Source organism: Phlebotomus papatasi, chromosome 1, assembly GCF_024763615.1.
Source record: "Phlebotomus papatasi isolate M1 chromosome 1, Ppap_2.1, whole genome shotgun sequence".
Lineage (NCBI taxonomy): Eukaryota > Metazoa > Arthropoda > Insecta > Diptera > Psychodidae > Phlebotomus > Phlebotomus papatasi.
Window position 1 is genome coordinate 75,112,445 of NC_077222.1, and position 15,583 is coordinate 75,128,027.

A 15,583-nucleotide genomic window follows, 5' to 3' on the forward strand; every position below is an offset into this window, starting at 1 on the left:
CGATTTGTATGAAGGCAACTGGCATAGTCTGCCTTTAAACGCGAGGCAGCTGCCTTTAAATGTTTTTTTTTCACTGAGAATATTGAATCAATAAAACTAAATGGGCTATAAATGATTAGGTTGAAGCCTAACGCACTCACTAAAATCATCACTGCAGTCAAAAGACATTACACAATAACTTTTCTTCACATTTTTCTGAAGCACTGTTTTGCACTTGAAAATTTGGAAGAAAAAGCCATTGAAGTTGAAAATTGTCAACTTGAAACATCCCGGCCGGAGCAAGATAGCAGGTTATAAGTATTTGTATGACGTTCGTCAGAGAAAAGTAGGAGTTCGATTTCACATGTTTTGATGTATGGAAAGATAGGATTTAAAGGCCCACGACATTAGCATTTAAAGGCTGCTGCAGGGTGATATTTGCAAATTTTTGCCACCCACAAAAATTGTGTCATCTGAACCAAAATGTATTAACAGAAATATTAAGCCTGATTAACCTTCTATGTGTCACAATGGAAGATTTATTTGTAAAATGATTTTTACTATGAAAAATCACATGATTTGTGGAACATCAAAATTACAGTTTAGAGCTCATTTTCATTCTTTTTTATCTAGCATCTAGGAAATAGGAGCTAGGCTCTCCATTTTTTGATGATTTGTGAGGATGATGGATAGCTACCTAATAGTTAATAGAATATAATTTATGCTTTTGAGAACAACGAAAAAATCGCAACATTTGAAGGCTGCTGCATTTAAAGGCAGACGACTTTCCCTAATATTATTTATATTGAATTTGATATACCGATTTTTTAAAAATATAAATAGAGCGTAGTTTCAACAATTTAGTTTAAAATCTTGTAGCAGCAATACGAATGATTGATAAATTTCTTGTTAAGTATGGTTTAACCCTCTAACGGGTAAGACTGCCTCCAGGCGGTCTTTACAAAAATCACATTTACAGCGACAATAAAGGTTTTATTTATTTAAAAGTGCTATAGTGTCTTCGGTAATAGTCTTATAAACATCTCTTGAAAGTTTGAACTCATTTTTACTCTTCGTTTTGTTGCTATTCCCAGTTTTGTGTGACAGGTCAGAGAAAAAGCAACAAAAAATATTTGTGCAAAAAAACTCATTTCCAATTTCCATAAAAATACCGATTTAAAGTTATCTGACTAAAATAAATTTATTTTTTACTGAAAGATATGTCATTCTACTCTGTATATTTTATTTAAAAAAATTGAAAAAACTCAAAATGTGAATTTTAGAAGGAAAAAGAGTTTCAAAAAAAATTATATTTTCTCACCTAGCGCCTAAATTAAAAGAGATAATGAAGAATGGATGGCTTTTTCGACTTTATTGGATCATAATATTATCCTAGAAAACATTGTTTTAGAACTTTTTTTCGCATATTAAAGAAAACACCGTTAGAGGGTTAAAACCTAGCCCCTGGCAAGTTTCCTGAAATTTGAAGCCACTTTCTTATACTACTATTTAAATTTATATGGGATTTTTTTGTACTCGCCACCGTTACGTTAAATACCTAAAAAGTATTTTAGTAGATCAATTTAGGAAATTGGCGTCAAATGGCTCCATATAAAAAGGTCAACTTGCCAGGTGCTTTTAAAACACATATTAAAATTTCCCTGAGAAAAAAGTTAAATCAAAAGAAAAGTAAAGTTAACGAAATAGTCAAATATCCAGAAACCTTAATACTTTTCATTTTTTAGAAAGATTTCTGTAGAAAATAATTTAATAATATTTAATACAGAGAACTGAATTCAAGATACAAATTTCATTTAGAAACCTCATATATAAATTTGATTTGTTTATCACATACGATCACATCTTTATTGCGCTCTTTTCCAATTTTTTGAATTCACAGGTGAAATTGTTATCTACTATTTTTTGTGAAATTATAATTATTACATGGTCAAATTTAATTAATTTTTGCATACAAATTTACTTCAATTTTTTTTTAACTTTGACTATTTTGATAATGGCAAATTGACTATTGACTTCGCGTTAAATTTATAAACCTCTTGTTTACATGAAATTATGACTTACAATAGTATTGCCATGCAAACTCTCGGATTTTACTCTATAAAACTCCAAGTTATAGTATTGTAAGTCGTTTTGCAATACGAAATTCATCAAAATTTCCGCGCAGAATTATTGTAAGTCGCAAATTTTCCTGATTTTTCCAATTATAAAACGAGTTACAATACCTAAAATTTCTCAATTGATTTTTTTTACAGATTAGAGTATTGTAAACTATTTTACCATAATTAAAGATTAAATATTTTGCTGTGAATGAATACTATTGTTACACTTTTTACAATATGTTTGGAATAGGTTCGATAAATGCTCCGAGCTATTTTTAGTTTTTTTTTATTAACTTTTGCAGGAAGAAATTAATCAACATAAAATTTTGTGGGGATGTAGATCTAAGGTTTCTGCAGCCAGTGATACCATCTTTTTATACTACTGTAAGTAGACTTACAATAGTCTTCTTCGGAACCGACTATATTTATTCAGAAATATAGGAAAAAATTAGTCATTATGAAGCTAGGGGACCGTCGAAAGCATGGGCACTTTCCCCTAATACGAAAAAAGAAATAAAAAGCTCTTTGAATCCATATTGTACAGTCATAAAATCCTGCTAATTATTAATATTTTCCAGATGCCGAGCCTGTAAGAAAGCTTTCTCGGACAGTTCTACCCTGACAAAGCATCTCCGTATCCACAGCGGTGAAAAACCATATCAGTGCAAATTGTGTTTGCTTCGGTAGGAAAAGTGTGGGTGTGTCTGAGGGGTCGAAGGTCTAATGTCCATCCCCTCTAATTGCAGATTTTCCCAGTCGGGAAATCTGAATCGGCACATGCGAGTTCATGGAACCAATGGGAATCTCATAACATGACAGAGGAACGCTGCGAGCGCCATTAGCATTGCATCTCGAACATCTCTCAGTACAACATCGGCCATCCTGTCGTCCTCAATGGCCACACCGATGTGTCACGAGGACGAGCACAGGGGAAGGATAAACGAATTGTCCGGATATTACAGGGCAGCCAATTGCCTCAATATCTATTGAGACAACAGCACCATCGAAATCTGCTCTGAAAGACTATTTTTTATTTTAAATATTTGTCAATTGTTTGTTAATTACCTTTAGAAGGATTCCAAAAATTGTCTTTTAGTTAGTTTATTGAAGTTTTTGGACGCCCCAACATTTTTTTTTGACATAGTAATTCTGTTACATTTTGTTTTAGAAAAAATAGAACAATAAAAAAATAATTAAAATTGCGAAAAAATTGTGGGATAAGAGTGAATCATCCTTGAAAATGTTAAATCCTTAAAGTAAAAGAATAAACAACTCTTCAAATTTAAGATAAAGGAAGCTTAAATTTAGAAAAAAGTAATATCTAAATTAAAGATTTCTTATTTTAAGTTAAAATTAATTTAGAGCTAATGATGGTTCTTATTACAAATTCACTTTAAAATTTTCACCATTTACAGAAATAGGAGATTGACTAAACTGAATAGAGGGCGATTTTGAGGCTTAAATTTAAAGCTTAAAGATTAAACTCAGGATTTGGGGTAGGTTTTTTTTAACTGCGATGAGCATTTTTGTTCAAATTTACAAATTGATCCTTAAAAAAAGTCAAACAAGTTGCTACATAATTCAAAATGATCATTTAAAAAAGCTCTCGGCGTAGTTTAGTTTAGTAAAAAACTAAAACGGTCTTTAAATCATGAATTAACTTCTTTTATTCATTTACAAACAATTTTTTTGGAGGAATTTTGACTAAAGATTAAAAAACTGACAAAAACGTTTGTTATTTAGAACTTTGGGAACTTGGTTAAACCTTTAGTTTGAAACCCGTATAAAAGATGACCATAAATCCCTTTAAGGGGTTACGTGGGCCAAAAAAAAACAAACAGTATGTTTCTCTAAGTTTTGTAAACATAATAAAAAGTTTTATTTAAACAATGTTTCGTCAAATTTTCAATTAAAAATTCTGAAACATCCAGCTGGGACCTGGTTTTCAGACAAATTTTTGAAAAAAAAACCTTTTCAGTGGACAAGATTATTCAGAATAATTTCATCGAAAATCGAAAACGAGCGAGTTCAACTAGTCCTTGAACGAATGCTTTTATGTTTCTTTGATCACAACTTACTTTACAAGACAAAACATGATGTAAAATACGTTGAAAATGGAAATTTTTTGTATGAAACGCTCCCAAGAATCCAAAATTCCTTTTTTTCTAAAATAACTGGCCGCGAAAGGTCGGTCTTTTAACTCAGAATGCATCAATAGGGGAAAGTGCTTTCCCTTCGAACGTTCATGCCTTCGAATTATGTGAATTTTCTTTTATTTACCGTAAGAGACTTACACATTTCTATTAAATATTAATTAGCTTCTTATCAATTATATTGATAATTATGTGTAAGTCTCTTTTAGGAAGAGTAAAAAATCACATTATTCGAAGGCATGAACGTTCGAAGGGAGAGCAATTTCCCCTAGTGATGTTCTGCTTGGACAAAGAATAGCATAAATTTCATTTACAGTCATATAGGGGGAAATGGGGCACCTTTGAAACTGGGGCACTTTTGAAATTGGGATTTTTCACCAAGTCTTAAATAAAATTGAACCTTATCATGATATAATTTAGCTTCTTAATCTGTTTGTGCAGCTAAATTATATCAAGATAAGGCTCAATTTTATTTAAAAATAGGTGAAAAATCCCAATTTTAAAGGTGCCCCAGTTTCAAAGGTGCCCCACTTCCCCCTACTGAAATTCATTTCGAGTATTTCAAAAATAACAAAATTTTAACGTAATGTCAATAAATACTGTCTTGACAATTAATTTTCCAAGTTTGAAAAACGGGAACTTATGGAAAATTGGAGAAAATGTCGAACTTCTCGTTAGATGCTCTTAGATTTTTGAGCCTCCGAAAGTATGGAATGATCATAAGACATAGATTACCACTTACGAAAATTAATAATTCATAACACAATATAGCGTTTACTTAAACATAAGGCTCGGAATTTTGGCTGCTATCGGTTCCATGGGCCATTGGTATTAAGAAACAACAATTCAGGATTTTCAAATTGTTCAATGTGGTAAAATCAACCTAGCTGAGCTGAAAGGGTCCTCAGATAAGTCCAGGCAAAGTTAGAAATAGATTTCGATCAACTGAATCACTTGGAAGGACGAACATAATGACACAGTGTTTATATCCTTGAAACATAGAAAAATGAGTTTCTCTTGTATGCCATAGAATCAAAAATTTTGTTCGCGAGAGGCATATATAGGGGAAAGTCGTCTGCCTTCAAACGAAAAATGGAGTTCCAAATTTAAGATTTTTTTTCTGAAGAATCCACAAAATGGATTTTATTTTCCATTACACCAAAAAATTCTCTTGTTCATTCGGCGTATATGATTACCTCATTTAGCACTTGCAAGTCCTCAGTTTTTCCTTCTGAGGAAATTAAAAAAGTGATGTCGATTTGTATGAAGGCAGCTGGCATAGTCTGCCTTCAAACGCGAGGCAGCTTCCTTTAAATGTTTTTTTTTCACTGAGAATATTGAATCAATAAAACTAAATGGGCTATAAATGAATAGGTTGAAGCCTAACGCACTCACTAAAGTCATCACTGCAGTCAAAAGACATTACACAATAACTTCTCTTCACATATTTCTAAAGCACTGTTTTGCACTTGAAAATTTGGAAGAAAAAGCCATTGAAGTTGAAAATTGTCAACTTGAAACATCCCGGCCGGAGCAAGATAGCAGGTTATAAGTATTTGTATGACGTTCGTCAGAGAAAAGTTGGAGTTCGATTTCACATGTTTTGATGTATGGAAAGATAGGATTTAAAGGCCCACGACATTAGCATTTAAAGGCTGCTGCAGGGTGATATTTGCAAATTTTTGCCACCCACAAAAATTGTGTCATCTGAACCAAAATGTATTAACAGAAATATTAAGCCTGATTAACCTTCTATGTGTCACAATGGAAGATTTATTTGTAAAATGATTTTTACTATGAAAAATCACATGATTTGTGGAGCATCAAAATTACAGTTTAGAGCTCATTTTCATTTTTTTTTGATCTAGCATCTAGGAAATAGGAGCTAGGCTCTCCATTTTTTGATGATTTATGAGGATGATGGATAGTTACCTAACAGTTAATAGAATATAATTTATGCTTTTGAGAACAACGAAAAAATCGCAACATTTGAAGGCTGCTGCATTTAAAGGCAGACGACTTTCCCCTACAGCGTTAAACAAATTTAGTTTTATTAGAAAAATTTCGAGTAGTAATGGGGACCTCACGCATTAATAGCCGTACTGAAGGCCTTTTTGTATTCTCAACTGAAAATTTTTAATTTTAAATTGTTATCTGAAAATGTTGATTTCATGAAGTATTTATGCTAAAATATAACACACTTCACAATAACGAAAGGTAATGTTGTCAAACATCTTTAAGTTTTATTTACTTTGAAGCTGATCGCTAAACATTTAGCGAGCTTTATGAGCTCTATGTCTATACCCTTAATAAACACAGAAAATTTGAATATCAGATGGAATGGATGAAAGGTTATTGGACCTTTGGAAAATCATATGAATTCCTGTAGCGCCTGTAGCCAACGAAGTAAAACTAGCTATGGCAATGGTTTATAGAGTTGTAGGGCAATAGATTAATTCTTCCGTAAAATTTAAATAAAACAATACACAAACTTGCAAAACATTGGGGGGCTTAAATAAACTCCAGAGTAACATCAATTCGATAAATATAAACTTATTTTAACAGGTTTCTGTTTAGGGAGATGAAAGAATATTTAATATCACAGAGATATTAAGGGTAGGGGAAAGTGCCCATGCTTATCATAATCTCAAGCTTCATAATGAGTAATTTTTTCCTGTTTCTGAATAAATATGACTCTACAATATATTAAAAAAAAACAGGATAATTTCCCCTAGTTTTTAAAACATTGGAAAAGTTTAGTCATTATGAAGCTTTGGACCGTGCAAAGCTTGGATACTTTTCCCTATTAGTTTTATCAATCAATATATTTAAAAATTCTTCAAACAATTGACAAATACTTGTCTTTCAGAGTGTATAGTGTAAAATTTACAACGATGTTTAGTGGACGTGTGTAGTACTTGAATTTATCAGAGTGTAAGAAACGTAGCAAATGTTCAACGGTATCTAGTCAGATAAATGCACGTTGTAGGGATTCCACAGGGTGATTATGATGTATGTACATACAACAGGGATAAATGAGTATAAATAAAAAGCTGATATTGGAAAATGCCTTATTTATTGTTATTTTTATTTATATTAAATGTTTATATATTTCTCATATATTTAATTAATTTTATACTTTTTATACCAATCAGTAATGGATATATTGTAATTTTAATTTATAATATTTATGTAGACTAAAAAATAGCGAAAAAATATTTGATTCTTTATTATTTTAAATATTTCCTTAATTTCATTTACTTATTCTGTTCTTCCTTAATTTTTTGTTCCATTTTTTCATCTCATTTTTTTAATCCATCGCATTTTTTTTGTCTTGTAAAACTTTTTTTTTAATTACTAACGTGAAAGAAAAAAATGAAAGGTAATAAGACTAATTATAAAACTCACCTAAAAAGAAACTGGTTGCTGTTTTCCTGGCAGAAAAATAATGTCAAATGAAAAAAAAAATTGATAGAAATTTATGATTCATTTCTACGATTTTCTTATTGAAAAATTCCTATAAATTTCCATTTATCTTTCATCCATAATTTCTCCTCAAATTATATATTTTTTATCATTCCTTTTTTTCTTTTTAATTTACCGTTATTACTAACAATACTATAGTGATTCAGTTTTTCTTCATATTGGCTCCAAAATCTGGGTTCTTTTTCCCTCATTTCTTTTTTTTTGCTTTTTGCGTAAAAATTCTTATTGATTCCTTCATTCGTTTCTAAAATTTATTATTTCCATCTTTCATTTACTTTTAAAATGTAATTGGTGTAGTCAATTAGTTCTCATTATTTAGTTTTTTTTTTATAATTATATGATCTTAAAAAAGAAACGACCTCTAAATTAACGTAAAATCTACTAATTAACATATTTCCTTGTTATTTCGTATCCCTTAAAAATGTTATATCGCTATTTCTTCGTTTATGAATTTTCTAATTTCATTATTTTTTTCTCTTCTTTTATCCCATCATTTTATATCAATTTTTTGTTGGGGCGGGGAATTGATTAAAAAATTATTCTACTGACTTGGATTTGTGTTTTTTTCTTCATTTGCCAAGGGCTAAACTTTTGTGAAAATTTAACTTTTTTGTCTGATAAATTTCAAAATACAAAATAAAACATCTAATCATGAAGCAATTGTTTGTGATTGATGAAGAAAAAGAGGAAATCATGTTTGAGAAAGAAAAATTTTGGAAATTTGGGAATGGTTTTCTAAATATTTACTACTTTTCATACTAACTTTAGTATTAGAATTTTTGTACAAATAGATCTTTTTTTTTCTTTATATATAATAATAATAGTAATTTTTAGTTTTTTTTCTTTTGCAACTATCTTCGTAGTTTTGTTTTTCCATTTTCTTTAATTAAATTTTCTTGTCCATAACAAAAAATTAATGCATAAACATTTAATACAGCAGCTTAAAAATAATTATTTTTTTTGTGATGCTCTTGGACCAATGTTAATAGTTTTTTTAACCAAAAAAAAAATTGAGGCAAAAAACTAAATTATACGTTGATATTCATAACCTAAAGGGGATTTTTTTTTCTCTTTAAATTGTATTTACAAGATATTTCAGTAATTTTAAATTTGTTCTTCATCTCGCCATTCTGTTTCGCTCAGGTTTGTAAAATGCTTCAATTAAATTATTACATCAAATATTTGAAAAGTGCTAAAATTACTTTTTTCTCATTTTCATTTTTCTTCTTTTTTTTCATTAAGGGATTCCTCCATAGTTGTAATAGTATTTTTTTATTTATAATATATTATAAGTATTAACGACAGATTTTTCTCTTGTTTTTTTTTCTCTTCATTATCTTACGAAAATTACTTTTTGTGATAATTCAAAAAATCTCAAATTACCACAGTGCATGTATATTTCGCCCTTCACTTTTATATTCATCTAAATACACAATTTTCTATATCGAATTCTGTGATAAAACACTCCTGTGTGGAAGAATCATTTCTCAATTTCTTCCTCTTCCTTCATCAATTCCGCAAAAAAAAATTCTTGCATTTTTTTTTTCTTTTTGGAAATTTATCTTCACAATTCTACATATCATTTTGCTCATTTGATGTCACTATCCTTACTTAAAATCTCATTATAATTAAATTTATATCTTATTTAGATTTTATATTTATATCTACTACTCTCTACGTTTATAGTATTTTTCTCATTTCTTATTACAATTTCTAGAGTAATAAATTCAAGAATTTAAAAAAAAAAATATGTATATGTACTGAAAATTAAAAAAAAAATCAACATAATCCATAGAGAAAGGTTGTTCATTCATCTTTCTCAATTGCCATAGAAACTATAATTATCATTATAGAACGTTCACAATGGATTTTATTCTGGCTCTTGTAGTTGCTGTTGCATCAAAATGAAGATTATTTAGAGTAAATCAATTGTTCTGCAAATTCACTATTTTTTTTCACCACTGAAACACTTGAAAATCTCGGAGTAAGATTCTGATTTTGATGATCGACATTTTTTTTTTTTAGAAAGATTTCTCACAGATATAACTCCAAATTAATTCTTTTAGACCTTTCTCTTCCTTTGTGTTCTTTTTTTTTTAGTATTTTGTTTTCATTTTAATTATTCTGAATAATTATTCCTACAATGTAGAGGTGGTGGACGATACACTGTGAAACATATTGCAATAATTACTAATTATAAGCAATAGCGCATAAAATTGTACTGAACACACATACCTTAAAACTGTTTTTGAATTTAATTTTCAACGCTAATGCTCCAACTGCTGTGTCACAAAACATTTACGGAGGAATGAGCTAATGTACTTCCGAGGGCTCCGGTTTCGTAGCATGGTGATTGCTGGGATCCGGAGCGCTCAGTGGCTGCAAGAGAAGAATCAGGAGTCGTCTTAGTAGCTATTACTACACTGAGAGAAAAATTTGTGATATTTACAAAATTTTTAAACAACAATAACAAACAGTCGTTATTTCATAATAATTCATTTTATAATTTTTTTTTTTGGAAATCAGATATTTTCGATTTTCTTATCATAAGGGAAGTGTGCCAAATATCGGCCAGTTTGAGTGTAATTTCGACCATTCAAATAAATAAATTAAAATTATGTATGCTATCTTCGAATAGTCAATGAATGCATTTTGCTTTTAAATATTTATTCATTTTAGGATGTATTAACACAAAGACCGTTAAATTTTAGGTATAATTTGAATTTAAATTGCGTTGTAAAAACTTAGTGTGGAAAGAGTCTTACAAAAAATGTGACAGATCGATTGTGTTTCAAGCAATCTTACGATTTGTGGTGAAGTGCAAAAGGTTTTCCTTCGGTGTTTTTCATGAAAATTGATTAGTTTTCATTAAAGATTGTTTCTGTTTATATTAAAAGTGACATCTTTAGAGTCAATCTTTAAATTTCGGGAAAAATTTCCCAGATGGCTCCAGTATTTCGCGTAAAAAAGGATATACTTTGTGAGCGTCTCTCCGGTGAGGTAGTGTTGCCTATTCCGGCAATATCTTTTGCTTTCTTAAATTTCTTACTCATTTTATGTTTTTTTTCAATTTCTGAGTTCTACAATGTCCAGAGAAAAAAACTATCTCTTATATGAAAAAGATGATGTGGAAAAGGCATTGGAAGTGTTCAGGAAGGGCAAATTGCCACGGGAATCTGCGTGTAAATTTGAGATGCTACTCTTTTCAAGTCTTCAAGACAAATTACACGGAAGATATTAGGGCTTGTGGGTCATATAAACGTATCAAACTAAATATTAAACTCGTTCCATTTGACATTTTAGAATTTTCTATCCGTTGCGTCACAAAAGGTGGTCAGAAAAAAGGTGGCCGGTATTTCACACAGTGGCCGGAATACTAACGAGATGAAATTGGCAGGTTGAATTCCATTAGTTGAATTGAACTAGTTGAAATTTCGAATTACAAACCACTAAAAAAATCAACTTTCAATTGAAAAGGAATCATTTAGATTGCAAAACCAGTAAAATTAAACTCTCGGTAATGGCCTACGTACAACAAATAGTAGTAATAATTACTATAATAGTAATAAAATGAAGCAACAAAATGGCATAAACTTCATTCAACTGACTGATTGACAATTGCCACGATTATCGCGTGTAATAGAATCAATTCGATTTTCGTAGTAATTTTTCAATCGATTATCGCAGCAAAAAGTTCAACTTTCAACTAATTTCGTTTGAACTCATTCTTCTTCTTTTTATATTTTGTGTAATTTCAGTACAATTGTTGAAGGTAAATTCAACTTAGTTTGCTTTTCAACTACGAAAATTCAACTTGTTTGCTTTTCAACTTTGCTTACTACGATAATCATTGCAAATTTACTACAATTATCAATGATCTTCCATTACACGCGATAATCGTAGTAATTATTTTTTACTGTGTACCCAAAGCAATGTCCATATTTTTATTAATTTTTCAATATTTTAGGAAGCGATTTAAAGAAAACAAAGATGATAAACTAGTCTTCAAGGTTCCACACAACCCTCCCGAAAAGGAGGTAACAAAAAATATCAATATGAATTAAAAATATTGCATTTCAAACTTGGGACTTCGGTGCTTATATGCAACTACGCCGAAATTTGGCACACTTACCCTAATAATAATGCTGGCGCAACATTCCATGAAGGAACAAGGCCTTCCCGCAAGGGGATTTCTAGACATGCATTATTATTTTTTCTTGTACGGCATGAGGTTGTCAGTCCCATGCCCGTGGAATCAAGTGCAGTGAAGCTCACTGGATGCAATCTGAACACCTTTAACGCCAGAAAAATTCCTGGTGACCTAAAGGGGATTCGAACCCGGGACACTTGCATCATAGAGCGAGTGCTCTACCACTTGACCCATTGAGTGCCTTTCCAAGCATTTGCAAAATTTTCTTGATGGCGAAAAACTGTCCTCAATAAAGACTTGTAAAAATGAGCTAGTCAAGTTTTTTACCAGTAATGACGAGGGGTTTTTCAATCATGGAATTGTCTTCAAAACAGGCAGAAGTTAATAAAAAAACGGCACTATTTAATCTAAATCGGATAACCTTAACTATGTCAATTTCATCTTCAAAATTAAGCCTTAAAAGGCTCAAGATTTTTTACATGACCTAGATTAGATTACAGTGGGGGCGGTTCCTCGCGGAACCGCTGCACCCAGGCCTCCTATTGGGCCCAATATGCATCCCCGGTTAAATTAATCCCTGTTAAGGGCAAGATGGTTTAAGCCAGCCCGTTTTTCGGATAAACTCCATTAAACAGGACGGCTTCAATCTTGATAGGTCTTCATCAAACAGTACCGCTTTTGACCTAATACAAACTAAAATATCCAACTGTTTAATTTAGAACTTGGCTAAATCTGTGCTAGTTTGTTTCCCTATTAATATTGGTAGTTGCAATGTTTGAAAATTTTGACAGAATTTATATTCTTAAATTAAAGTCATAGTATTAATTTTTAAATTTGAGGAAATCGCAGAACGGGGAACTTACCGATTTGCTCACAAGTCCGTGCTGGATTCCCGCCGGAGGAGCGGCCGTGACCGCGGCCACTGGGGGTGGCGGTGGCACCGTCTGGGGCGGAGGTACAGTTGGTGGTGCATGAGGTCCAGCACTGTGGGGCGTCTCATGGGGCGTTGTACTGTGAGCCTGCTGCAGACCGCCCGAATAATAGCCACCGTTAATGCCTGAGTAGATGAAGAAGATACTCAATTAAGAGATTCCCCAGAGATTTCTCAGAATCGTGCAGAAATATGCAAAGTATTTCTACAACGCGAATCTGTTTTATTCCTATGTAACTCTATTCGCAGTTCTATTTTAGCATATTTAATTAAAAATTGTTGGAAATATTAAAGAATTTTATTATCATCATAGGGGGGCAGTGGGGCACCTTCAAATGTGGGTCATCTTTGAAATTGGGATTTTTCTTCTATGTTTAAATGGAACTGAGCCATATCACAATGTAATTTAGCTTCTCAATCTGTGCACCTAAATTATATCATGATAAGACTAAATTTTTGTTTAAAAATTAGGTGAAAAAATCCAATTTCAAAGATGCCCCACTGCCTCATGTATTTAAAAACAATTTTTTTTTGGTATTCATAGAACTGCAAATTTAGCACGAATTTGAAAATATTCTCTTACAAACTGTACGTTTTCAGGCCTATAGAGTTTGCAAGAAGATAGGGGAAAGTGGTCTGCCTTTGAATGCGGCAGCCTTTGAATATTGTAATTTTTTCATTTTTCTTTAAAGCACAAATTCTTTTCTATTTACTATTAGATAGCTATTCATAATCGTCACAAGTCATCAAAAAATGCAGACCCTAGCTCTTATTTTCTAGGTGCTAGGGCAGAAAAACGAAACTGAGCTCTAAACTGTAATTTTGATGTTCCACAATTCATGTTTTTTCATAATCAAAATAATTTTTCGAACAAATCTTCTATTGTGAGTCATAGAAGGTTATTCTTGGATGGTATTTCTCCAAACATATTTTGATTCAGATGAGACAATTTTTGTGGGTGATAAAAGTTTGCAAATATTGCTCTGCGGCAGCCTTTGAATCTTAATGTTGTGTGCCTTTGAATCCTCTCTTTCCATACATTGAAACATCTGACAGCTTCCTGTCCGGGAGCAGAAAAGAACTCCTACTTTGGTCTGACGAATGTCATACAAATACTTATAACATGCTATCTTGCTCCGGCCGGGATGTTTCAAACTGACAATTGTCAACTTCAATGGCGTTTTCTTATAAATTTTCAAGTGAAAAACAGTACAGTGCCCGCTTTGTAATTCGGATGATTGGAAGACAATATGACAGATGTCCGCTTCGTAATCCGGATGGATTTTTTGAATTTCTTCAACGTCTCGAAAATATAATACAAGATTTTTTTTGTAGAATTAGAATAAAACTTTTAAAGAAGATTAAAAAGACATAATTAGAAAAGTCCATTCTATTATACTTGATTTATTAAACAAAAATATCTCAGGATAATTCATTTTCATTGCTGAACATGCGTGCATACATAGCCTCAAAGGTATTTTAAATGTAACCGTCGAGAACTCGTCCGGATTACGACGATCCGGATTAGAAAGCTTGCACTGTACTTCAGATAAATGTAAAAAATGTTGTTGTATAATGACTTTTGACTACTGTGGTGGTTTTATTGATTGCATTAGGGTTCATGCTAATCAATTATGGGCCGTTTAATGTTACAGCCCTAATATTCTCAGTGAAAATTTAAGATTCAAAGGCTGCCTCAACCACATTCAAAGGCAGACCATGCAGGCTGCCTTTGAATATATCGACATCACATTTTCAAGTTCCTCACCAGGAAAAACTGAAAACTTGCTAGTCCTGAATGGGGTAAGCATAGAAGCTTAATGAACAAGAGAATTTTTTGGTGTAGTGCAAAGTAAAACTCATGTTGTAGTTTACTCTGAAAAAAATCTCAAATTTTGAACATCATTTTTCGTTCAAAAGCAGACCACTTTCCCCTATTTTGCTTACCTTAAAACTAAATTGTAATATGCGTAAATTACTTACACATTGTGAGCTCGTTAGTGTACTTAAAATCACTTCAATGTATATCACAAATTTTATAATATATTCCTAATCGTTTTATGTCTTCCATGATTTTTCAATGTCTTTTGATTTAGTGTCATCAAAGAATTTTTTTTTTGGTAAACTGATTCCATCATCCATATTGACAATCGGAAAAAAAAGTCGGAAACGAATTTGGCATTAAGACAGAAAGGCAAGATAATCAAGTTAATTTGAAAACAATTGAAAAATTTAAATTGCAAAGTGCTTACGACATGAAAATGAACCAAAAATTTCTTGAACCCGCCTCAGAAAAAAATCATTCCAAAGTAATTAATTTAACAATTCAAACAGTTGTATCTCCATTTCATGTTTTGCAACATTTCTTTTATAATAAAATTTTTATTTTTCTCTATTATTAATTTTTTGTTTTGTACAAAAATTAATACAGGTTACAATTAGTATTTTCTTCTATTTCTTCTTTTAACCATTTTGTGTTTTCTCTTCTCAATGAAAATGTGAATGCAAAAACATTTATCTCTCTCTTTTTTTCATTTATCATTATTTTGTAAAGTTAATCAACATAATTCAAATGTGGAATAAGTCTATTGGAAATTCTTTTTACTTCATTTAATTTTTTTTTAATAAATAAAAAATACATAATACTTTAAGGCGAAAATAAACGCGGATGATGAAATCAATTTAGTGATGTCTATTGTGTTATTTCTAATTTCATTTCAATCTTTGATCACATTTCAAAAGTTCATTTTTTTTTTAAATTTGT

General features: G+C 31.2%; 2 protein-coding genes across 5 annotated transcripts in view; one reads left to right on the forward strand and one right to left on the reverse strand.

Moving 5' to 3' along the window:
* The window catches only part of LOC129802807 (protein glass), a 20,382-nt gene extending 16,396 nt beyond the window's left edge, over positions 1-3,986 (forward strand). For both annotated transcript variants that reach the window (XM_055848911.1, XM_055848917.1), the window contains exons 7-8: positions 2,678-2,782; positions 2,846-3,986. In XM_055848911.1, coding sequence (XP_055704886.1) covers positions 2,678-2,782; positions 2,846-2,915 — 175 coding nt within the window. In that variant the 3' untranslated portion in view covers positions 2,916-3,986. The remainder of the gene's footprint in view (positions 1-2,677; positions 2,783-2,845) is intronic.
* A 3,325-nt stretch (positions 3,987-7,311) lies between these two features.
* Positions 7,312-15,583, reverse strand: part of LOC129802827 (C-terminal-binding protein) — a 90,271-nt gene continuing 81,999 nt past the window's right edge. Inside the window, exons 8-10 of one of the 3 annotated variants that reach the window (XM_055848938.1) lie at positions 12,752-12,945; positions 9,974-10,117; positions 7,312-9,904 (exon numbers count right to left, since the gene is read on the reverse strand). In XM_055848938.1, coding sequence (XP_055704913.1) covers positions 10,052-10,117; positions 12,752-12,945 — 260 coding nt within the window. In that variant the 3' untranslated portion in view covers positions 7,312-9,904; positions 9,974-10,051. Of the gene's footprint in view, positions 9,905-9,973; positions 10,162-12,751; positions 12,946-15,583 lie in introns of those variants that run through there. The other 2 variants (XM_055848946.1, XM_055848953.1) reach the window with 2 other exon arrangements.